The sequence below is a fragment of the Protomyctophum bolini genome (assembly GCF_963924005.1).
Source record: "Protomyctophum bolini genome assembly, chromosome: 21".
Taxonomy (NCBI): Eukaryota; Metazoa; Chordata; class Actinopteri; order Myctophiformes; family Myctophidae; genus Protomyctophum; species Protomyctophum bolini.
The window spans coordinates 16,237,165-16,263,252 of NC_137882.1; the positions used below are offsets into that span (position 1 = coordinate 16,237,165).

Here is a 26,088-nt window from a genome sequence, read left to right on the forward strand (position 1 = left end):
GTTTGTACGTAGTTGGAAGTTAAGGGGGTTGTCGTTTGTTTCTATAGTGTAGTGTTACTACTAGTTTAGTTAGTTGCCTATTTGGGCTTTTAACCCAGTGCAGTGATTCTCAAATAGTTTCCAGTGCATGTTCACATCATGATTTTACATTGAGGTGCCCAATCTTCCTTAGTGGCGTGTCCACTTTTATTGTATCCGTTAAAGCAGTGTTTCTCAATCTGTGGTCCGGGGAAGGCTACCTCTGGCCCATAGCCCAAATCCCATTGCTGCCGTTGCGAGAGTTGGTAACCAAATGGATCCTGTGTCGAAGTGTCCTTGGGCAAGGCTCTAGTCTGAACCCCTATTTGCTCCTGATGTGCAAGGCTTGGCAGCCTTGCATGGTTTCCTCTGCCATCGGCCGTGTGAATGTATGCGAATGAATGGGTGAATGCAAAGCGCTTTGGATAAAGGCCCTTGCCGCGCTATATAAATGCACAATTTACCTGGATGTACAAGAAGTAGAAGAATTGTTAATTTGAGGCCCCGGCCCCGGGTTCAATCCCCGGCATCTCCACAAGTTCCCCCCCCCCCTTTCCCCTCACTGCATATGTATCTTTTCCCTTTTTGCTTCCTGATGAATTTCTGTTCTGTGCTTTAACTACATAGAAGTGTCTATTTGTATGTCTCTAAATGTTTTGATGAATTGAACAATGTGGACCCTGTTGTAAACAAGTGTAATGCTTAATTGGGTCGTCCACTCACAGTTACTGTAACAGTCTTTGTATTGAGTTTGTGCTTGAAATGTACTGTAATTCTACAAACTGTTAATAAATATTTCAATCAATCAATCAAAGTCCTACTATTGTCTGGAATTGGATAATTGTGGACACAATCTTATCCAATGAGTCAAGGGCAATCACATATTCTTTAGTTTTGGGCCTGAGAGACTAGATGTCATCAAATGGTATGGTGTTACTGTTCCGTGGCTCAAATGCCGAATAACTAATGAACCATTTTTAGCTTGAAATGAAAAAGGTTGAAAACCATCGGGTTTAAAGTGCTCGTGCTTATTTCTCTCGCAGGAACTGGCAACAGTGAAGAAGCCTTCGCTCCCCGGCCTGGCTGCCAGTGCACTGGTTCACATCAGCAGACAGACAGTAGAACGAGAGGGAACCGTCTCTGCCTGCTGCTGTGTTGCTCAAACTCCTGAACTTAAACTCGGCATTAACAGCGCAAAACAACCCGTGGACAATTTAAGCGACGGCTTTCGGGATGCGGCTACCAAGCACACGAGGTCGCTAGCAAACTATCGGAGAAGCGGTCGTTAAGGAGGTTAGCCGAGCCGACGTTAGCCAGCCAGGCACAAAGGCGTAGTTAATCCACAACCAGTTTGGCTAAAGCTAGCGTTAGCTAACGGCTCGCTAACAACACAAGCCGGCGAGGAGGACAACTGTATCACCTGCGCAGCAGGCAGCCAGTCAGTGGGACGGTCTATGGTAGTTCATATCGAATGTGTTATATTATAGGATCCGTTATTCAACCATGGAAGAGCAGCAAATATGGTTTAATTCTGGACGGATCGCAGGCTGCGTGTTTTTCCAGCTAAACGACAACTAGAACAACGGCGCTGGGTTTGATAATAGGGGCTGTAAGCTGCATAAGGCTAATAAACGACACACATTCAGTGGGAAAGTAGGTTGTGAGTGAGGAGGATTCAGGAAACACTTGGAAGCAAGAAGGAGGAGGACCTCTGGGCTAATATGATCATTGTAATTCCGGGAATATATTCCAGGAGAATCTGAACACTGCTGTGAGTGTAAATAGGAACTGGCAATAGGAAATACACTTCGTTGCACGGATTAATTGTATGTGTCCTGTCTAACTGGATATCGGCCTCCCATTTTGGATATCTGCGTTGTAGTGTGGGAGCTGGGTTGGTTCCTTCACCCCCCGCCTCCACCCTCCTTCATCCTCGTCCCCACAGCCCGACTCGGCGGTCCTTCCTCGCTCCTTCGACCCTCCGATGTGGAGATTCGTGTACTAGCACCGGCGACCAAACCTCGTCCCCAGGCGGCCGGCGGACATGCTGAAGTGTATCCCTTTGTGGCGTTGTAACCGCCACGTCGAGTCGGTGGACAAGCGGCACTGCAACCTGCAGACCGTCCCCGACGAGGTGTTCCGGTACAGCCGCAGCCTGGAAGAGCTTCTGCTCGATGCCAACCAGCTGAAAGAATTACCCAAGGTAGGGCGCTTTTTTTCTTTTGAAAGAGACCACATCTCTTCTCCTCACCTTGAAAGGTTGTGTTCATGACAATGCCACTCAAGTTGACTGCAGTCGCACCACACCACGGGCTGCGGTGACACACAAGTGGCAGCATTATGCTTACATGATTGATGGCCTGTGCTTCTTCCATCTACCTCATAATGGACACGGTCACACGGTTGATTGTAAACATTTCGTAAACGGCATTGCAGGGCTGTAATGTTCCCTTTCAGTCCGGGGTTTAGTACCATATATGTAAAGCAAAAGTCAGACTCGATAAATACCTATGATAGTCTTGATATATACAAATACAAATCTTTGCTTTTGAAATGTATTTTAGAAAAAAATGCTTGCTTGCTTCAAGTAGCTTGATGAGGGCAGATACTGTCTTGAAGTTGAATCCCTTCACTGCTGGGGGCAGAACGTGTTAGTCCTCTGCAAGCTGTTGATTTAGCATGTTGCTGATATAAATACATTGTGGGGGAACACCAACCAGGGACCATTCAGCATTGAAGAGTTGGGGAAAGTGCTATATAGCATGGTGCAACTGCATGGTTTTCTTGGCATTGATTGATGTTTTTATTGACACATGTATACATAAATAACGAACATATTATATTTGTACATATCTGTCAAACGCATAAACAAAACAAAAAGGATTGAGAGCTTATCGCGGTCCTTTTGAGTGTAAATGTGCATGCTGCACTTTCAGATGCACTGACTGTGCAGACCAAGAGAGCTGGCATGCAATGCAACTGTGTGTGTGTTGCCTGTAGTAACGGCAGATAATGTCCAGAGGGATTGGGCATTGAGTGGGAAGGCATGCGTGGAATGAGTCTTCTCACACTTTCTCCCCACCCACACTCTCCTACTATTTGGAATATGATAAAAGCTCTGTTTGCATTGGCCAAAGTGAATGTCCTGTCCTTTTTTTAAAGTAGAGATTGGACTGTTGTGTGTTCATTCCTTTAACCCCCAAGTTCCTGCTTTTACCAGAGCAGTGGAGCAGAGAAGACACTGGCTTGACTTTCCCCTCATTATGCAGCTCTGGTCATTGTTCTGGCTTGGGACAAGGCCCTTGCTGTGTGGTAGAGTAGAGCGGGTAAATTCGTATGAATGCACTGTTCAGGATTAAAAGGCACTGACAAGGTCGCAGACTTCATTGCTCAGCAGGTCTCGGACTTCATTGCTTAGCCTGGTGGTGAAAGGGACAAGTGGCACATAATGATGATGATGTTGACAAGATCAAGGTCAAAGACACATAGGAAGCTTGGCAGAGCATGCCCTTTACTTACAAGAATCACAAACATTGGAACCTTTGCATGATTCGATTTGCTTGTAGTACACAATAAATAAGCCCTCCGGACTCCAGAGCTTATTATTTCATATCTTTGCATACATTTGCATAATAATGTATTAACGTATCTGTCTGTACACTGTAGATAAGGTTCATATACTTAATTTCTTTATGATCAAGTTGATCATTAATATGAATTTGTGGCATTGGTAGTAGTCTTCTATGCAAAAGTGTATTAAAGTGGACCAGCCTGTTTGTGTTGATTTGATAAAAGACTTCACTGGAGGCTAGACTGATATTATGAGAGGCTGCAGGAGCCTGGACTGCTCTGAGGAACCACTCAGCTTCAACAGAGAGACATACAGTTGTTTAATATTTAATTCCTCTTCGAGCTAGTTAGCGGGGGGCCTTCTCGACTCAAACTGGGGACGCCTGGCTGCCTGGTTTGCTTAGTGATGCTTGTCTGCACACAGACAGTGCGGTTCGTCTGTACCTAAAACTAGTTCAGTATAGTGGGATTGGATATCCACTCTATCCCTGGTGCTGGGCCCTAAAAGGCTGGCTCAAGGCTGAGTTCAAGTATGTCCCAGAACAAAAAGTCCTGCCTGGCTGTGTGAGCCAGCCTAGTACTGTAGTACAGAATAGATGCCTAATTTCAGCTAAATTACAATGTCTTCTATTTAATTAGCAGACACACACAGATAGGGTTGGGATCCGGATCCGAAATCCGTTCCATCACATTTGGAAATGTTTCCAGAAGCGGATTTTCACACTGTCAGAGCTGGCCTGGTATGTGGACTGTCATACAATTAACAATACCAGTGGTTCTCAAACTTTTTAATTCAATTATATTAAAGTGTCAAAACACAAGTTATCTCAAGACACTTTACATGTAGAGCAGAGACCAACACTAATTCTTTAAAAAGTTGAAGGACCATCATAACTGAGAGTTCACAAATGTACCCTTACAGGTCCATTTGGTTCCATTTGTAAGCTCTCAATTATTAACAATAGTCCATAGTACTGTGTGCAAAAAGTCAGTGCACAATGCAAAGTTCTTATACAGGCTTAAGATAACTTGGATAATAATACATATTTAATATGCAGACAATCATGGCAATGCATTTGAAACTGTCCATCGTCACATTGGAGAGTCTCAGCCTCACATCCTGTGTTTTATGATTATGTGTGAAGGAATACCTCTGATGTTTAACTCTTTTAGCCACTCTAACGCATTGCCCTAGCTGTAGGGCCCCAGAAGATTGACCGAAGAGCCACAGCACCAACCTCTACCAAACGGCCCCCTGTATGTATGTGGTGCTTGTGGCTTTAACCAAGAGACGTAAATGTTTAGTGACAGAGCAGCTAAAGCATGGGCCCTACTCTGGTCTGCCGTACAAGGAAGGCTGCTGGGTTGGAACGCAGAGGTCAGAAGCAGACCCACAAAGGGTCAAGAACAGAGGCAGTGAGCGCACAATGAATGAGCCCACCAAAGAGTCTGAATCTCACGCTACACTTGTCTTGTCCCTTACTGCTCACCATTCAACCAATTTCATCCACCTGGCTACATAATGAACCCTCCAGACTTGCAGTTTTGGCCACAGTACTTTTCTTGTCTTGTTTTTTCTGTGTGTCATTTTCACTTGTGTCTCTTTGACAATCCAGCCTCTGTAGTGATGAGAATCATAGTGTGGGTGTTAAATACACCGACACATACAGTAGTACTTAGTACATACAGCATGTTATACACAGTTACACACAACAATTGTCTCAGAGGCCCTGCACATTCAGTGTGTGCTGCAGGGTGGATTGGACACACACACACACACACACACACACACACACACACACACACACACACACACACACACACAAGGACATGTTCAGTGTAGGGCTGCATAAAGAACTGGCAAGTTTAGTGAATGAAGTTGTGGGGACAATGGAAGATTTATATGTTGAGAATTGTCTTTCTCTCACCATCTCCTGTTCATTTCACTCTAAAGTGGTATACAGGGCCCGTTTCAAGAGACTTTTTGTGTGTAATATGTAAAAGGCTACAGTTAAAACTTAAAAGCCGATAAGTCGTGCCGTGGTAACGTGCACAGTGTTGGGGGAGGGCATGTTGGGGTTTGGGAGACGGGGGGTTTAACAGTGTGAACAGATGGAGATTTAGAGATGTCCTTACAGTACAGTTTAAGTTCACTGTGACTGTGGATCTATTTTGACCACCCCCTAGTGTGTCCCACACCTGGCAGCCATAGATTATGCTTGCTGCAGAAATGATGTCCATGTACACTCTCTCTTCGGCTTTGTCCCACTCTGAGTTGAGTGGTAGGACATGTGAGAAGACTTGTGTCTGATGAGCCAGTTCATTGGATCGACCTGTCTCGCACAGAGGGCGGAAGTGCGCCCATAGAGTTATATGGGCATGAGTGTCATGGTGGCCTCCAGTCACGTGGCGTGACTCACGTCTCTTCCTTTCATTACGTTCCTTGGCACCAACAAGGAAGCTTTCCCTCACTTGAGAGCATCCACCCCAGAGCTGGAAAAGGTGTCTACCGTTATATGCCTAGGGGTGCCCTGGGCGCAGACATAGCTGAGGTGTACCATTAAGCGCAGCTTGACACCTCAGTATTGATTGCCTAGACCTGGTCTACATGGCACAGCTCCATGGATTCGTCTAGTCAGAAGTCAGAACTTCTTTTTGAGGTTTAAGGCATATCGGAATGAGAAAACATATTTTAGGGGGAAAAGGGAAAAACAAACAAGGTGCTGACCACAGGAGATGTATAACTGTTTTAAAGAGAGGAGGTCACACGCTTGTAGCCATTTATTTTTTTAATTTAAGACACCAATGTTTCGACACAATAGGTCTTCTTCAGGGTATGACAGGCATTTATAGAGAATGGGACAAAGGTGAACTCGTCAGGGAGTGTCCTCAATGGGTAATTGGTTGCCATTATAGAGGGTATGCACGTGACATCATCATCAAACCAGGAAGTTATGCAGGAAGGCCTACTGAGTGGCAAAAAACTACTTTCTGGCCTTGACAGCCTATACATCCACACAGAAAAGTAATATCTGATTGCATTAAACAACATTAAACAATGATAAACTCACTTTGCGTGTTGCTTTGCCACTCTATTTGCCACTCGATGTGCCATTCACTTTAAGCATGCGCATACCCTCTATTGACAGAGGTATAAAAAAAACATGAACGTACACACAGGTCACAAGTTGAGCCAGTACTACTTGCCTGCATGGAACGAGGCCTGAGAACCTGTATAAGAGCAGTTGGTCAGGAATTCCCCTCAGCCCATGTATCCTCAGTTGTTAACACTAACTAGTGCTTCCCACCGCACTTCATTGCACAACTAATCTCAGTTGCTGCATGCATGTTTTGTTTTACTGCTAAGTAGGTTTCATCAGTGGATCTGTGACTGTCTGAAATTGCCCAGAGATTAAAACGGTGGTAGAGGGGTAGAGAGACTGGAGTTTGTTCCCTGTTGTTCTGAATCAGCAGGTTTCTGCCACACGCATGGTTTATGTGATCCTTTATTATCTTAACCAAACATTGTATTTCTGTAAATTATTGAAGGAATGCTTGCTATAGTATAGGGGAGGTGGAGACATAATACTATATAGTACTATATACTATATCTCTTGTATTCGTTAAATGATTCAAGTAACTGGCTGAGATTGCATATTCCCTTTTTGAGGGGGAATACAGGATGAGAATGCCCCCCAGCCTGACTGGCCTCAACGATCGGGTTGAGGAAGAGGGGAATTATCTGTTTTAGGCATCCTAAAGTCTCATGACGGGTCACAAAGTAACCCATTCACCCTGACTTGACTGGTCCCCATTCAGGCCCCCATATCCAATGTCATCATGGCCCTTTGTCTCTTCCACTGTGTGGCTCTGCCCTGCCCCTACCCTGTCTTACATTTGAACTTCCAATACATCATAAAGTAGTTTTATTAGGATGTGTATTATTATATAGACCAGTCGCCTATACAGAAGCAATAGCCAGGTGACACTTGTTGAGGGTAGAGTTGTTGAGGGTAGAGTTCTCAAACTCTGCCCGAACCCGACAAGGCCCGACTAGGCCTCGGGCCTGATCAGTTAGGGCCCTTAATTTTCAGGCCCGTTGAGAACTCTAGTTAGGGGATATTTTCTTCCTGGCAGGAGTTGTTGAAAGAAGGGTCGCTGCAATGTTATTTATTAAAGTTATTCTGTGTATCATAACCTTTATCCTGTGATTAAATATGACTATCTTTATGGGAGGGGTCTCTTCCAGGATAACAATGACCCCGTCCACAGGGTACAAGCTAAAACGTCACTAAATGGTTTGACTAGTATGATAATTACATAAATCATATGCTAAGTCACCAGATCTAAACGATGGTTGGAATGTTGTGAAAAAGCTACGTGTCTTGGCGATTTGCAGTTAACCACCCCGTTACCCATGTCTTTTCAGAGCAGTGCTGCCGTGTTTAAATTTTATTCAAAATCCCACTAGCAAAGTTATTTGTTGCCCTCTACGCTCGGATTTACCAGCCGTGAACTCACTCAAAACACAGCGGCTCGAACACAAATCTGTGTCCATGTCAGAGAGGGCCACTTGTTAATCCTTTAATCATAGATTACATGTATTTGGACATGAAGCTCATTTTCATCACAAATGTGGCATATGATGTTCCCGTTTAGAAATTAGCCTCATACGTCACCTGGCAAATATGAAACATTTGGCTTATGAAAATGGCTGTGTCATTTGACCACATTCTAGAAAAGTAGCACAATCTCTAACTCAATACTTCTGTCTTTTATATCCGTCTTGTGTGTGAATGTCATCTTTACCTGTTGAAGTGCTCAAGTGAGAAACTAATCAGACATACACAAAATTTTAGAGACTTATCCCCCAGTCTCCTTCCGACTATGAGGGGACAGGTCTATGGAATCTATGCCAAGGCACATTGCAGATCATGATGTCCTCACATCTTAAGATCTTACTAAGACACTAGATGTTGGTTTTACCTTTCATTTGTCACCCATGTGTATGTTGAAATTAAGAGGAAGGACAGAGTGTCCCCTTCTTGGGAGCGGCCATAATGCCTCTGGCTGTATATACAGCAAAACAAACCTGTAATACAGGCCCCATAGCCTTCTGCATCTATCTACCAATTGTCTTATTGGCTCATCCGTTGTTCAATACAGATCGAACAGGGAACATGTCCCTTGTGGGTGTGTTGCACTAGAATATAGGCCTATATGTCATTGTATGGCGCACCTAGGCTGCCAAACCAGCCGGACTGCGTGCCGCGGGTTCGACTCCCGAGCCCGGCAGGCCTCGACTCCCCATCTCTCTCCCCCTTTCCTATCTGACTACTGTTCCCTATCGATAAAGGCATAAAAAGCAAAAGTAGCAGATCTACAAGCTCTAAACGTGAGCGTAAGAAGCCTATTTTGAGCTTTTAGATCTGCTTTAATTTTTTCTGTGACGCTGGATTGTGATCAAGCAGTGCAATACAAGAATTCATACATTATGAATGAATAACCACCTCCCAAAGGACCCTTTTCTAACAATAAACTCTGAGACTGTACAAATGGACTGTCCATTTGGTTGTACCCTCGCCGACCTCCACGGGGACCCCCCTTATCCACGGACCCCCAAGCAGAATACCGCGGACCTCGGCTAGTATTATGTTGTGACTCTTCTGCATGGCGTGCAGACTATGGGATGTTATAGGTTGTTGCTGGAGACAAGGCAGCCAATCAGCAAGTACTCGTCAGTATGGTTGGCAGTGTTGCCAACTGTCGTGACAGAAATATAATCTAATAAGCTGCCCGACATCAACGATATGCTATTATATAACGGGACCTTCCAGGTATATCAACCAGGCTATGGGGTTATGTCACTCACCGTATGGGTATAACCCAATGACTGTTCCTTTACTAGTGTGCTTTCATCACAAGACCTCATGTCCTCGAATTGAGCAGTCCGCCAACTGGAATAAAATGTGCCATTTGATTGTTGTTTTCCCGTCGCTTTAAAGAAAGAGGAAGTGACAGTGTGCAGTCTCTTCCTCCTTATCCTCAGCTGTTGTCATCAACCCCCCCGCCCCCTCCCCCATCTCTCTTCTCTTGCCCAGGGCAGGCAGATTAGGCCTTCAGCCGGCCGTGAAAATGGCTCCAGACCTCCCCTGTTCTATCCCTGCCCTCTCACAGGCCACTGAACCAGAGTAGAGAGAGCGACTTCCTCTGGGACCTGCTCCTCTGCCATTTCGGGCCACTTTTAGAGCACAAAGTGTGCAGATAAAATCATCAAACCGCTTTTCTCTTTCTCCTGTCCCTTGTGTATGATTCAGCCTAGGGTCAATTGAAATTGCATTTGAATGCCATTCTTTCAGATCTCGCTAAATGGTCTGTCATTGTTCTGCTAGTATTGTTGTTGGCCTAATGGCACTGGTTTAGCCTTTGGGGGGGGGGGGGGGGGAGGGGGGGTGGTCTTCAAGCCTTTTGTGTTCAGTAACCCATTGTGGGGGGGGGGGGGGGGGGATGTAGCATCACAATCATTGTAACCACTTTATCCATTTATTTTTTGGCTATTCAAAAATAGCAGATCTACAAGCTCACAGCGTGTCACTTCGTGCCACACTGTGGCATTTTGACACAAATCTTCTCTTCTGGGGGTCAAAACATTTTCATATGGGGGTCCGTGGCCAAATATCATCATTTGGGGTACCTTGGCACGAAAAAGGTTGAGAACTACTGCAGTAGCCTATGTATTTTTTACGAAGTCAGCATTATTTTTTGGTGAATATCTGGGACATTAGGATGATGTCTTTAATGATTGAGGCTTCGGCTCTCTGAGGGTAGATCCGTGGCGTGTCGAGCTGGGACTATGCAATGTAGATGCCATAAGACCTTTAGTTAGTTTATGTAATAAGTTATGTGCCCCAGATATTAGTTTATGTAAGTTAGTTGATGTAATAAGTTATGTGCCCCAGAAAGTATAAATATGGAACATACGGTGGATTTCACCCTCATAAACATGTGTTGGGGGATTTAAGGCCCTGGGAACTTCTGAAAAGTATTGGAACTCTGGTTAATAGCTTGGAGTATGGCGTTTTCCATACAAAAGTACACAAAAAATAACCTATTCACAAAACCTCTGAGCATGCATTCCCGGTGACCAAATGACATATAGAAAGGCACCAAACATGTTGGATTCTACAGGAGAGCGTTGTGGTCCCTCTCCTGTTGGTGGCTGGCTAAATTAGGCCAGGACCAGTGATAAATCACACCTGCAGCCATTAGCCCACTCTGCTGTAAAAAACAAACTCATTACTCCAGCAGTCCAGCTCCTTTCTTTCTTCAGTCTATCCACATATCTTGCCTTTATTCACAGTGACAAACATCTCTTTCAAGAGATTTCCCTTTATATGGCAAATCGAGTGGCAAAGTGAGTTTAACGTTGTTTAATGCAATCAGGACTTTTCTTGTGTATGGGCTGTCAAGGCCAGAAAGTAGTTTTTTGCCACTCAGCTGAGCTGAGTAGGCGTTCTCGCATAACTTCCGGGTGTGATGATGATGTCACGTTCATAGCCTCTATTCAAAAATAGCAGATCCACAAGCACAAGTTCACATCTTATCACAACAAGCTTTTTCAGATGGCGGTCTGCAGCCAAATATAATATATATCAATTTGCGCCGGGTCCTTGGAAAAAAAGTTTGAGAACTACTTAAGTTAACTGCCGTAAAGGATAAGCAGACGGAGGCCTCAACACGCTGCTGAATCACAGTGCAGGGGAAGGCCAGGGGAACCTACACATGAAGAAAACAGCAGCACACAATCACAAGAGCAAGAGCACATTCAGCAGGTTTCTTTGTCTACGCTGGTGGTGACCAGCTGGTCACATATCCTGATGCCCCTTCCCCACCCCCCACCCCCTCTGCCTTCTATGTGGGGAGGAGAGGGTGGTGTAATGGGGATTTCATTCCGGAGATGGATTAAGGGGAGAGGGGAGGTGTTGTTGAGGGGGGTGCAGCAGGAGGAAGTGAGCCTAGGTTCTCTGGGAGCGGGGAGTGCGTTGCAGCCAGTAATTGTTACTTGCCGTCGCCGACCGTAGCACTTGCCCTAGCCTTGACGACCATGCCGTCTTATGCTGCGTTCACACAGGCAAAGATTCACAGCATATTTGTAGCTTTGTATCTTTTGCAGCAGCTACAAACTCGGATGCATCTTTCCATTTGATTAATCGGCATCGGTCTGGTATTAAAGTTAAATCTGACTTGCCTAAGCCTGCAGTGCAGATACCCTGTTACATGGATGGAATGGACAAAGTTATTTAATATAATATATTTTCTAATACAGAATGAGATCATATCGACATCTGTAATATAGGTTATCGGCCAGAACAGCAATTAATTATATCGGATATCGATATCTGCCAAAATGTCTCATTGGCACATCCGTAATTTCTGTGACTCTGTTGTGTGACTACTATTGTAGCATCCGCTCTGTTGACTTGTCACCTGTGTTTTTGTACTGATGTCATAACTCGGCTTACCTAGCTACTCTTTTATCAGGCTGGATCATTGTGCTGCATATGTGTAATGATACAGCGAAGGTCATGTGTGCTGCATGAGAAAGGATTATGCTAGTGACATCACCAGCAGCACTGTCTGTGATGCCTGATTTATACTTTAGTTGTTGCGCGTCGTCGTATCACACACCGAAGAAAAGGGCGAGATCTACAAGGTCATCATCACAGCGCATTGCGGAGCAACATGTTGTGAGCTTGTAGTCCCTGTTGGCGCGCAACTAAGACTAAATGCAGTATAAATCAGGCTTTGAAGTTCAGGACGTCGCATCGCACCATTTCCCCGTGCACTCTGCCCTCGTCTGCCAGCCTCAAAGGTAAACACGGTGGCGAGCTTCCAGTGAATAATTGATGGCTGCGGCGGAGGCAGCTGTTAGGTAAGGGATGATAGGACGTGTGTGCGTGCGTGCATGTGTGTGTGTGGGAGCGAACAGGAGTTCCATTTGGAGGAGTGGAACATTAACGATACAAAGACAATCTAGATCACCCATGTTTGGGTCGTAGACCAATTTCTATGGGTCACAACTTTTCATCAATTAAATGAATTCCAACATATTTCAAAAGTAAATTGTATTACATACATACATTTATAAATTCAGTGTTTAAGAAGTAGTGACAATAGCAGTTAGCAGACAAGCAGCTTGTAGAGAGCTGCCATTTTCACTAGTTTTGGTCCAGGCCAGGCAAACGTCTAATGTCTCTTTTGGGCCTTGAGTTTGTGAACTAGAAGTTCATTATCTATCTAGAGGGCATCCTATCCAGTGTCCAAAATTAACACCTACCAAGGTCTTAAATAGTCATTAAAATATCTGGCATTTATGGCTCAGGAATTGACTCACATTTGTCCCTAGCCTGTACACAGTGTAGACAAGTGCACCATTAGTTTTTTTTATCATGTCTAAACAGTGCTGTGAAACTGGAGCGCTTGAGATGATGGCCTGAGACCTGCAAAGCTTCCTCTACGAAGGGTTCACCCTCTGAATATTGTAATGCTCAATTTATCTTGGTTCATACGGCACGGCGGGGTGCACACGCAGGAGCAGACACTGCTCCAATTCCTTCTGGACAATAATGTGGAACCACACAAGTACGAGGCTGAAGACCTGCCTGTAGCAGGGAGTGGTGTTTCTATGGCCTTTTGCAAAGTCTCTCATGCTGACATGTAGCGCTGTCACAGTGGACTCAGTGACCAGTGCTCCAATGTTTACCAGACAACAGGCAAACAAGGATTGAGAACATGAAAGTTTACCCCAAAATGATAGTAACTCTTGTCTGGTAGCTAGAAATTAGACTAAATAACAGCCCTGGTCATAATTGAGCACGCCACCAGCGATTTCCTACTTCTGCTAACATAGCAATATGAAGTCATCGACCTCCAGTCGTCCTGTTTTGTAAACGGTCTTTATGCGCCATGTACACAAATGACAACCAATTAACAGAATTGCAGACTTTCTTGTCCACCAGCCACAGTGGCTGCCTGGTATATGTCCTGACTCGTGATTATATTATGAACGCCACAAAATCGTGTCTGCAGCCAATGTGGCCCACAGGGCTTGGTAGCATTAACATGGATTGGCTGTGGATGGTGACATTTCTTTGGGATATAGGATGCCGACTCTTGACCCTTTTGATGAGGGCCCACGAGGCCCTGCTGCTGGTCACACTTGTGGCTCTTTGAAGCCACTGTGTCATGCCTCGTGGGGGGAATACATTGACAGGGAAGGGCACTAAAACTAGACCACAAACAAACACTGACCTTTATCTGCAGGCCACACACAGTCGCTGACTGAACGTCTCCCATCACTCACCCTGTAACCTGACACTGTCCTCTGGCCTGGTGACTGCTGGTCCTCCAAGCTTTCTCTGCTGCTCTGGTGGTAGCTCCGGATTGTAGATATACCAGCATTGGCTGCTGTTCCGTCGACATGTTTACCTGCCGACTATCTCCGTCCACTTCTGTTCTAACAGTTCGAGGTTCGTTTCCAACAACATGTGTTGTTGCCACTGCTTGACGTCTCCTCACATGGATGTAACTCTAACTTCCCCTTCATCATAAGCACTTCATCATCAGAGCCTTGGCCAACAGAACGAAGCAGTCACCGTTTTTAAATAGAGCCACGATCAGTGAGGCTAGTTTGTTTTTCATTTTGTGTTTTGTTTTTTAGAATGACCTCTTAAAGACTTTGTGTTATAAGCTGGTCGCAGCAGAGCTGCTCTGGGAGGCACACAAAGCCTTGTTGTTTTTAGAGTTCCGATACAAATATGCTGGTATTTCATTTACAGACATATTTTGAATGCTTCAGTTTGTTGCACTAGTGTTTTATACACTTACAGTACTCTTTATATTTATTTTGCTAACTTGTAGCTACACTTATGAATGGAACTTTGATTTATTCCTAGATCAGTGGTTTTCAACCTTTTTTTAATTTCCAGGACACTCATAACTCTGAGGGCAGATTCACACTATGGACCCTGATGGGTCCATTTGATTCCATTTATACACTGAGGTACAGTCCTGTAAGGGTCTATTTGGTAGTTGGAACCCCCTCAAGGAACCTGGATAGTCCACACTTTGAGAGCCACTGTCCTAGTTTTTGTTTCAAATGACACTGGTATTGGATCCTTACTCGGTATTGACCGATACGCACGTGTAGTGGAATTGGTATCGGGAAGGAAGAAAATATTATCGGTACATCTCTAGTCCCGGTTTGGATCCTATGATCCTGTCTTGTTGTTGACGTCTATGTTGTCTTGTTGATTTCCGTTTGTTGTGGGAGTGCCTCTCCCAAGAGGAAGCGGGAAAACAAGTGAGCCATGGAATGTGTGCCATTTCTGTGTGGCCCATCTCCACACATGGGGCCTGTCTGTGCACTGCAGAGTCAGTGGGATAAATGCAGCTTCAAGCGTTATACATAAATGTCAGAAACCCCTCCATACATTCTCTGGTTAATTGTGTTACTGTTCCTCATCAGCCAGCCTCTACAGCCTTCTACAGTACTGCTGCTAATCCTTTGGTTCCCTGACTCAACGTCTGCCATTTTTCCATCCCGTAAAGCCATACAGCCCATGGCCTGTAATAGATTTTTCAAACTGGGGAATTCCCTCCATAGAAATGGAATCCAAAGGGAAACACGCACATCTCAAAAAAATCTACGGGTGCTGAACAAAGATACGTACAGATAAGAAGGTAGGCAGTCCTCAAGATGGTTCCCTCCTTTACCCATTTTGACCTGGAAAGCATCTGTGTCATTTTAGTTGTGTATATAGCAACATGAATTGTTAATGTTTTTTTAATTTAAAAAGAAAACAGAACTTAGGTCAGGATTTAGAAGACGTTTGACAACCTCAGGTCGAAATGGGTTAACTTAAATCCCCCAAAAGGTGTATTGATAACCTTTGGAGATACTACTTGTGAGCTTAAGTAAAGGTCTTTACTTTGTCTGCACCAACCAGATTTGCACCAACCAGATTTGCACTTGAGAACTACTTTTAAAATGGCAAGCTCAACATGATCTACCCAGCCCCCAAAAATGTACCTGAGGGGGCTTTGTAATAGCGGCACTGGCGTTGCATATAAGACAAACACACGTGTAATGGGAAATAGTCAGGGGAAAGTCTTCATCCCATTCACTGACTCTTGAACACAAAGCATTGCACATTGACAGGCCCTGTTGTCAATCAATCAAGTCACCTATTAATGACAAATGCCAAAAAGAGGCTTTTTGTGAATTCTGATTATTCATATATGCTTTTTATAGGCCTATTTTAATTATACCTTTTTTAGGGCCATGTCATGTGGTCTACCTGCACAGCCTTTGTGATCTATTGGTAGATTACCTTTTGGGCACCCTGTAGAATATAGATGGTTATCTCTCCTTGTACTCTGTGTCCTTTACGCCTTATTTGTACTTTGTTTGCGAGCCATCATGACACACACCAAGAAATAGCCGATCTACAAGCTCAAATGCATTGTATTGCGATGTTGTGTAAGCTTGTAGATCGTCATTATTCAGTGCCACAACTCTCTCTGCCAATTATATTTGAGGATCAGCCCCTAGTACACGCTGGGCCTAGGATAGGGGCCACGGCGCCCACACGTTTTCCAGCTAGTTTCAAAATGACCAGCTCAACAAGATCTACCCACAATTTATTTTTATTATCCTGTGTTGCTGACAATTGTTTAAAACTGTACCTGAAGGGGCTTTGGAATAGCAGCGCTGGCATTACATACAAGACTTGGTACGGTTTTGTTTTGTATAACATTTTAATGCTACTAGTACTGACGTTTATGCGCAACACTGAAAACAAAATATTGCATTGTGGGTTTGAGCTGACAGGCCCTATTTGATGTCGATCACTGAAGTCACCTTAATTCAAGACAAGTGGGCACATGCCTTTTTTATTATATATATTTTTAGGGCCATGTCATGTGGTCTACCTGCACATCCTTTGTGATCTACTGGTAGATTCACAATCTACCTTATTGGCACCCCTGGCTAGGAGCACTAATGCCACAAATAAATATTCACTGTGCACCAGACACCAGTGGGCCTGTCAAGAGGACACTAAACATGTTTGTCCTCTTGCATATCTAAAATTATCCCTGCCATGCTTGTTGTCTGTGTCTGATGATTTAAGACGGTGAACTTGATTAGAATGGCAACAACCAACCTCTGATGATTGATACGAGCAAGTTTGGATTTCATTGTGTTTAAGCGAAAGGTCAGTTATTTTAGCTTGAACACAATTGTTGAAAATTCACAATGCAACTCTTTGTGTTGCTCTTTGTTTTTCCTTTCCCAGCAGCCAGATTTCTAATTATATTTCCTCACAATCACCATTTTGTGTGAAATCTGTGCAGGAGTGTACATGTTTGAAAGGCCCCGCTGTGCTTGGAATTCATGTTTAATATAGCCTACTAGTTTAGTTACAGCATCCTTATTGTGGGTAAGACTTTCGCAGAAAGCTTGTCGATCGGCTATTTTCCGCGCAAGCTTTGCCCAACAGAAAACACAAGTATATATAGAGCCCTGAGGAACTCTGCTCAAGTCCATATTGTGGGGTTTGAGTGGTTAACTCTGCATAGCTGTGTTTGCACTGCGCCACCACGTGACCTCCACGGAAATGAAGGCATGACTGGAATCTCCAGTAGGCTGCCCTGCCCTCTGGAAGACACACACACATGCACACGCACGCACACTCAATTGTTCACATTCCTCTCTGCAAATTCCACATACTAGGACCTATACTTGCAGTCTTGCACAAATGGAGACGCTTGCGTGACTGTGTGACCCTCACACACACTATCTAGCTCATTGAACTTGGCGACGTACAGTCGTACACACACACACACACACACACACACACACACACACACACACACACACACACACACACACACCTGTCTTCACAGTTGTAACTTGCTCCTAAATTAAACTTGACTCCATTCAGTTGCCTCAATTAAAATGCAAGCCGTCCCAGGCCTGTTCCCCTCATATATGTATTTTAATTAAATAGTTTCTGTCTTCACTAGGGATTTAGAACTCTAACAGGGGTGCAGTAATGGAGCTAAGCTGAAGGAATACAGGAGGACACCGTTGAGATGTGTTTTCACATCACATGTTTTCAAAACTAAGGCCTGCTGTGTTTTACTTGACGATTAATTGTCGCTCAGATATTAGATAATCGTGATTAACAATTTTATTGCGTTTCTGTTGAACATTGGAACATTATCAATTAATATTACATTTCTGTTTGGCTGTGGAAAGTGTAATGGGGGGTGGGGGAGGGAGGGTGAACTATCCTTTGAAGCAGTGATGACTGTGTTGCAGTGTGTTGGTCCTTTTGGTCCATTGTGAGATGGCTAAAGAGCAAGGAGAGTTTCACATGCTGCTGCTCAAGGCGCTGTGGTGTTATGTCAAATCAATCATTTCAATGTTTATGTTACGGCCCAATAGTTCAATTCAATGCTCTGAATTTAACCACACATACAGCGATCCTGAACAGTGGCTGACACAGTTCTCTTTTAACGTGCAACCATTTCGGATAAAATATTCAATCAGGTGGTTCGAGCTTTTTTTTGTGATATTTTTAGAACTACTATTACATTCCAGGGAGGGTCACGTGATAAGCATACAGGAAAGGCCATGCTCCAGGCAGGCAGCCCCAAAGCACTGAAAGCGGTGTTGATTTTCGACTAATTTCGATTCATAGCCTTTTGAATTTTAGTCGACTAAATCTACAGTTGATTTTGTCGACAAAACACCTTGATGGCGTCTTATTTTACACATGGTTACATGCTGAAAATGGCCACATTGTAAACTTGTAGATCTGCTATTTTCAGAGGGCAATACCCAAGCGCAACGAAACTTGTCTTTTAGTTCTACTGGATCTCGTCGCCACTAGTCCCTCCCTAACATTTTTGTCTAGTTTTTATTTGTTGACAACATTGTCAATACATTTAGTCTCTAGGGTTTAGTCATCCTAGCTTTGTTTTTATTTAGTTTTCGTCAGTGAAAAAAAGTAGTCGCCGAACATTTTCTGTCATAGTACGTACAGAGTACGTACTAGTCTGTGACTTCCTACCAGGTCAGCGCCGCTGTGTTTTTGATCATCCCCCTGGCGGTTATCCTTGCTGTTGAGTGGGAGGGGTGCGGAGACAATTCTGCTAATTAAGCTGTCGCCCATGACATATTAATGGGATTTGGCTCAGTCATCTCTGAGTGAGTAAACGGCACCCCTTTGCCTAGTATGTCACATGTAAGCCAGGCCGCAGGGATTTTGGCTAAAATTCTAATCTTGAGTTATTTTTGCTAGGTATTTATCGAGAGATCACCACATTATGTTCTCCACTTTCAATGTTATAAAAATAGATGTTTCTTAAAGGAAATGACAATTTTCCACTGCTATAGATTACCGGTACATGATTAAATTGAGCGTTGCTATATTATTACATAATGTATAGCCCAGTGGATGCAGTTCAGCATTAACTACCATTGTCGCGATGACAGTCAGAACCACTCTATGGACATGAAGGGCAGTGACACAGACATAATTCCGGTCTATGCTCATAGTGATATTAGTGAACAAGAAACATCACTATTGGTAATGAACGTACAATAGATAAGCCCATGTAGGTGGGTGTTTTTTTTATCCTTTTGGATGATTCTTTTCAGGATGGCAACAGTAGCAGATCTACAAGCTCGAAAGGCGTCGCTGACACATTTCAAGCTTGTAGATCTGCAGTATTTTATGCTTTTGTTTGATGCTGTAGTATGATCCAAGTAGTCGTTAATTTACGGGAAATTAAGTAATAACACAAAAAGTTAGAATATGGAGGCAAAAGCTTTCTGCCTGACAGCAACGATATGATATTAATACTAGATTGTGACATAGTATGGCTTATCATTCTGCATGTCAAACCTGTCAGCCTTGTATCACGCCACAGAGGTTTACACACCACTGCTTCCTCCCGTGTTAAACAAACGCCCGTCTCCAGGGTGATGGATCTCCCAGGCTCCAGCGGTTTGCCAACGCTGGGGCCTGTTTAGTCTTAAACGTCAGTTCGGTTGTGGGCAGATGCCAAACTGCCTCACGATCGTCTGTCACTGCAAAGCAAACCTCCCTGCCATATGCAACAAAAGTCACTCTGAATCTGCTTTCAGCGCCATGCTCACCCGGGCCGGTATGCCCTGCCAGCTCTATCCCAGAGGAGAGTCCTGCTTGTCTCAAAGCCACACTTTGTCCTTGGGCCGCTGCCTGGCTGGCTGCAGTAATATTTTTACGTTTTATTTTTTTGTTGTTGCAGTAACTACATCGAGTGTGCTGTGTTCTTCTCTTTTTGGACACTTTACAGCAGCACCTAACGTTCAGTTCAGTTTATTTATTGTTAACGTGGGACTGCATGCATTTCTTTTTTAACGGTGATAAGAAACGTGATTGCTTAAAGGTTTTTCTACCGTAGTTTCCGTTTGCATTGCATCATAATGCTATGCATTATAAAATTTGCTATTCACTAAATATGTCATATGGCATGAGCCTACACGACTTTGGCAGGGCTTAAGCATTTAATAAAATGGGCATATTATATACTGTGTATATAATATATACGTAGGTTAAATTAAGGGTATTCAGTCAAATGTGTTCATGCATATCGGAGGAAAACAAACAATATATTTAATTCAAAGAAATGTGCCATAGGCACAACATGTTTGTCCACTCATAACGCAGCACTCGGCCGTCAAAGCTCATTTGTTTGTGTTTTTGTGTTTTGTCCTCTAATAGCCTCGGGAACCCAGGCGTTTTGGTTTAAAGAAAATGGGAAATGCCCATGAAATCCCGGGCACATAGGTTGGCCTTGACAAGCCCATACATCCAAACAGAAGAGTCCGATCTGATTGCATTAAACAATGTTAAACTCACTTTGACACTCACTTCGACACTCTATTTTCCACTCATTTTATGTTTTTACCCTCTATAGTGAACACTTATGTTTGCACTGTATGCTTTCCATAATCTGTACTGAGAATACTGGCATATACGCATTGAAGTATTGGGTTTTTTTTTCCACTTGATGCCGACCGTGGTTCAGAAATTATGGCCAATATCTATTATCTTTATAACATGAATCATGCATTTTTAACGTACATAGCCAGAGTTGGTCATAGTGACCATTATGGCGCCAGATAATACATTTTAGACCTGGGCTCCAGGCAGCTAAGAGCTGGTTGCTGTAACTTTAATGAGTTTTATGTAACCACTTTATATGTTGGCTTCTCAAAAATAGCACATCTACAAGCTCACATTGCATCACTTGGTACCGTGCTGCGAGCTTGTACATATGCTGTTTTTGAAATGTGTGGAAAATTCTGAATGATTTTTGCATTTCTTTAAACATAAATTTTCTTTTCTGGCCGGGGTCCCTAGCACAAAACATTTTCAGATGGGGGTCAGCGGCCAAATGCATATCAATTTGGGGGTCCTCGTCTGGGGAAAGGTTTGAAAACCACTACAGTAGATGATGAGAATGGTTAAGGTCTGGTTGGTTTTCCAATCTGAACTCCACAAGCAGTCAGAGCACATTCTTGAAAGAGACATACTGTATAGAAATAGAGACAGAGAAATGGAGAGAGACCGACCTCTGGGAAGTCTGCTGAAGGAGAAAGAATGTCGAGGCCACGGCCGCAAAACCGCTGACGTCCAACCACATGATACTGGGGGGGAGAGGGGGGGCTGTAACCTGGACACACAATGAACCAATTGTACCCAAGGCTGTTCACACACGCGCACACACTCTCACTTTTTCTAATGCTCAATATAGACTCTTAGAGTGCGTTCACACACTGTCCGCCTGTTATGAATAAAAAGCGCTGCATGGAGCGATTTTTACTTCCCAGACGGAGCTGCTCTTGGACGTGGTTTGTGACACTGTCAGCTGGAGAATGTCATGTACACACACCCTCCTCCTCCCCTGACTCTATTCAACAAGAAAATAATATAATACTGGTTATCTATCTATCTATCTATCTATCTATCTATCTATCTCTAACATGCCAGAGAGGTGCTCCCAGGTATAACAATAGGTGTAACAGGCCTAGATTAGCGCGGGGGCGCGTGCGCACAGTCACCCCCCCCCCTCCACCGGCTCCACCTGACTCCCAGGTTGTATTATGTGAACTGTTTCAACGTTCCTGGTAGTGCCACGTCACGTGACTGATAATGGAATGCAGACATGTGTTCTTCTCACTCTCCGCTCATACTGGGTTGATGCACCGGTAAACACCTTTTAAAACGTGGAATGCAACGGTATGCAACATTCAAGTTGCAAAGCGATACTTTGGGTCATGAATCATGACCTGGATGGGAGAGTGGGCTCACTCCACACTGTCGGACTCCCACCTTGACCTGCTGCCATAGGTTCAGGTCCATGAGTGTTAATATGCCACATAGCCTTTTAGCTATTGTCACCCTGCAATTCTGCCTCTGTGACATTCACCACCTGGACACTCGTCCTTATTCGCCTCCAGAAACATTGTAATTATGAAATATGATACATGCAGACAAGCCATTTTCATGTTTCTGAGCATCAAAACGGAGAGGTTTGTGACAGGTGCGTAGAACAAAGTGCATATAATCAAAAGGGTATTTTTGCAAGTTTCTGACAGTGTGCCGGTCCTATTCTTTGTTATTCAGAGATGCTCTTTCGAAAATGGAGAGAGATGAAAGATACTCTAAGATAACTGTTTTAAAATGAAGCATATAAGAGCTATGGAAGATTAGATGCCAACTTTAAGAAGTAGCTCAAGTTTGAATAATGTTACAGGCTAAAATTAAATTGAAAGATTCTCTACATGGATGTTATCGTGGTTGTCCAATGTCCTCTGTATATTTGGAAATTGAAACGTTCACTTAAAACAAGGTGAAATTCTCTTTCGTAGCATTATACAGCTCCTCTAATTGCAATGTGTTGATTGTTGTGTTATCCGGACAGGAAGGAACTCACATTTAAACAATGTTACCAAAGACAACAGCGATGGCATAAAGCAGTGGTGCTGCAATGCAGGGCAGGGAGACAAACACAAACGGCAGGCAGGCGGCCACATACCGGATCCAAGCCATCCAGGAAAGAGCCAAACGTCCTCAGTGGACTATAAACAATGGCGCTGCTGGCTCGAGGTCATGTTTATGCTAACATAGAGACAGAGAGAGAGAGCGAGAGGGGACTCTTTCTGACCCCGCTCTACACTTAGTAGTTAGTTCCTGCTGTGTGTGAACGCTACAGTTGAGAGAGCCCCTGCATGTCTGTCCCTGTAACTATAGACTCACTAGACTGTAGTCTTGCTCTAGTAACTAGAGTGGGCCATGGGCCATGGACCACCGTGGTGTTGAAAACAGTTTTTGTTGGTCCAGTAATCACAGACGATGAGTCACGACAATGCGGATGGGGTGGTCCATTGTTTCTAATGATGTACGCATTGGTTCAGCGCAGTCAGGCAAAGACTCCTTTCCATAAACTTCACTTGAAAGTTACGTTTGGCAAGCTTAAATAATTGTGACAACAGTGAACGTTTTTCTAACATAAAGGATCTGGCTCTTCTCTGCGTGGCATGTTTCTGTCGCCTGTGTGCCTTCGAACATGCAGTGAGTGCAAGCGCTGTAGCTCCGCCCCCAGACGATTTACAAGTCCACCTCACGTCACTGTTGCAACACTGTGTGGGTTTATAGGTGAGCTCAGCTGTATTCGACATGAGAAAAAGCAGCAGGGCGCACGAGGTGTTGCATTCATTCCGTTTCTTTGCCGGTACATTTGGTCTGATTTTGCATTATGGTGCCGCTGCTTTTAGCTCGGTGGGAGAAGTCAATAATTCAAAGTACTGTGTGTGTTTGTGGTCAAAGTGAGTCAAGTTGACCGTGTGCGCGGTCAAAGTGAGTCAAGTTGACCGTGTGCGCGGTCAAAGTGAGTCAAGTTGACCGTGTGCGCGGTCAAAGTGAGTCAAGTTGACCGTGCGCGCGGTCAAGTTGACCGTGCGAGCGGTCAAAGTCAGTCAAGTTGACAAACATTTGAACCTAAAGCCAATTATCCCAAAGTTTAACCCTGAACAGCCTCAGACCATAAAAACACCTGTGGGTGTGTCTTGATCTTAGTGTGAGCTTGGTGTCACAGCCCCACGGGCCTTGCTCTGCCATCTCTGCCATCTTGCTCTGCCATCTCCTCCTTGAGTCCGCATTTTCTGACAAAGATTTGATGGAACGATCTATTATTTATTTATTATCTGCAAACCTTTGACTGAGGTACAGTATGTGCACTGCATGATATAAACAAACAGCACATTATGTTATTAGTATTATTATTATTGGCATAACATTACTTGCTGAAGTTGCTGTAGTAGTTAAATGCGTGGGCAATATTGATGTGCGCACTTTGGCAAGCACCTCCCCTTCTATGGAGTGGCTCCCGTAATGGTTCCTGTCAGCAGCCGACCCCTTCTTTCCACTAGTCACTTCAATGTTTCCCAGGCTTTCTTCCTGGTGTATGAGGTTACCAGTTTTAGTGACCAAAGCAATGATTAGCCCCCCAACACGGTTGGGAATCAGGATTAGCCGACCTATTTATAAAACACTGACTGGAAAGCGCTTTACGCTGTGCAAAGCAATTGCCAGTGTCACTTCTGCAGATATTTCAGCTCTGCGACAGACACCCAATCTCATGCCCTCCCATGGTGAATCACAGTATCAGAATTCAAATTCATTCAAATTAGGCCTACTTGCAGATAAGCATTTTGAGATGAACGCTCTTCCAGCTCTTGTATACAATTATGTCGAGTTATAATCGCATATGCTGGCTAAACCTTAAGCTTAAATTTGTCAATGCAGAACGGTATCGCATACCAAAATTCTGTCTATAGCCACATATCAGAATTGTATCATGACTTGTTAAACACAAAATACACGGGTGCCATCCAGATTTCAGTAGATTTTTGCTGAGGCTGATACTTCGCTCTACTAACAAGCTAACAAGGGGTCAATCTACCAGCCCCAGTCTTTACGTAAACATATGGTCAACTACGCTGCGGAACAGTACAGGCAAGTTCCTCTGTGTGTTCTTTTTTTTACTGTGGAATCGTACGCCTCTATGAGGTTCTCCATGAGAACTCTATGCTGACTTCTATGCTGATTTCTGGCCATGGAATCTCCCAAGAAGAGAAGATGCCACTTTACTGTATCTCTTGCGTTATTATATGCCTCAGTGAAAATCGGCACGTGCCCATTTGGAATTGGGTCTCCTTGGTATTTTATCTGTTCAGAGAGAGAGAGAGAGAGAGAGAGAGAGAGAGAGAGAGAGAGAGAGAGCTTAAGTTAATTGTCACTTGAACTTTGCCCATTGGCTCTACTTAGGCTTTTCCCTGTTACACCAAACTCTTTGCAGACATTAGACGATCTATGAGCAAAACAAAAAGACGTTCCAGATGTGTGTGTAGTGGCGGCGGCGAGGCGTGTAAGCCAGAGAGTGCCACATCCACCTGTTGCCTCTCAATCTACTCTGTCATGTCCAGCAGGCAGCATTCATTGTAGTCTCTTTCCTGGTCTATTGTCTTTCCCAGGGCTTTAGACACGCTGCAGTGCTTTACCTGCCAACGAGCCGTCAGACTGGCTGACAGCGCCACAGGCTACGTGTTTTCAGGAATACGTGTCAGAACCGGCTTAATAACAGCATGATAGAATCTCAGAAATATGTGGATTGCATTGGAGCAAAACAACAACACAAACACATGACCTAGAGTTTTTCCCGAAACCGATAACGGTATCGTAAAAGCTGCCGATACTGCCGATAAATGTTGGTATTGGTGAGTATTTTTCAGAGTCACTGTCCTAGATTATTTTAAAATGACATACTGATATCGCAAGTTATTGGTATCGGTATCGGTATCAGAGTAAAAGCGGCCATATCTTTCCGGCACCCCAGAGCTCCTATTTTGAAGGAATCCCGCTAAAGTAAAATGTCATAATCTGGACGGCCCTGCACGCACGCACACACACGCGTGCGCATGCACACACACACACACACACACACACACACACACACACACACACACACACACACACACACGTAAAGTCGGTTTGTTTTAGGCTGGGCTGTCCTCTCAGCTTTGCCCATGCATCCATTCCTCGTCTGCCTGACTTAACCTTCACCACAGAGCAGATGGACGATCAGCATTTGTTAGAGACAGACGGCGAGCTGGCACTATTCATTATGCAATCGTTTCTTTAATCATTGGTTGCTCTCAGGTGCCACATGTGTGCGTCTCATTATATTCAGCCCTGTGACTACATCTTGATTATTCAGCTGTGCTCTGATGGGATTGTTGACGCTGCTGTGCAAAGCACAGTAGTTGGTAGTTTAGTTAAAGACCTGGTGCAATGGCTATTTCGGTCCCACACACACTCA

General features: G+C 44.1%; 1 protein-coding gene across 1 annotated transcript in view; it reads left to right on the plus strand.

The window, feature by feature from the left end:
* The first annotated feature begins 975 nt into the window (after positions 1-975).
* scrib (scribble planar cell polarity protein) overlaps positions 976-26,088 on the plus strand; it is a 112,718-nt gene continuing 87,605 nt past the window's right edge. The window contains exon 1 of the mRNA XM_080794188.1: positions 976-2,221. Within this exon, the coding sequence (XP_080650314.1) occupies positions 2,063-2,221 (159 nt within the window). The 5' untranslated portion in view covers positions 976-2,062. The remainder of the gene's footprint in view (positions 2,222-26,088) is intronic.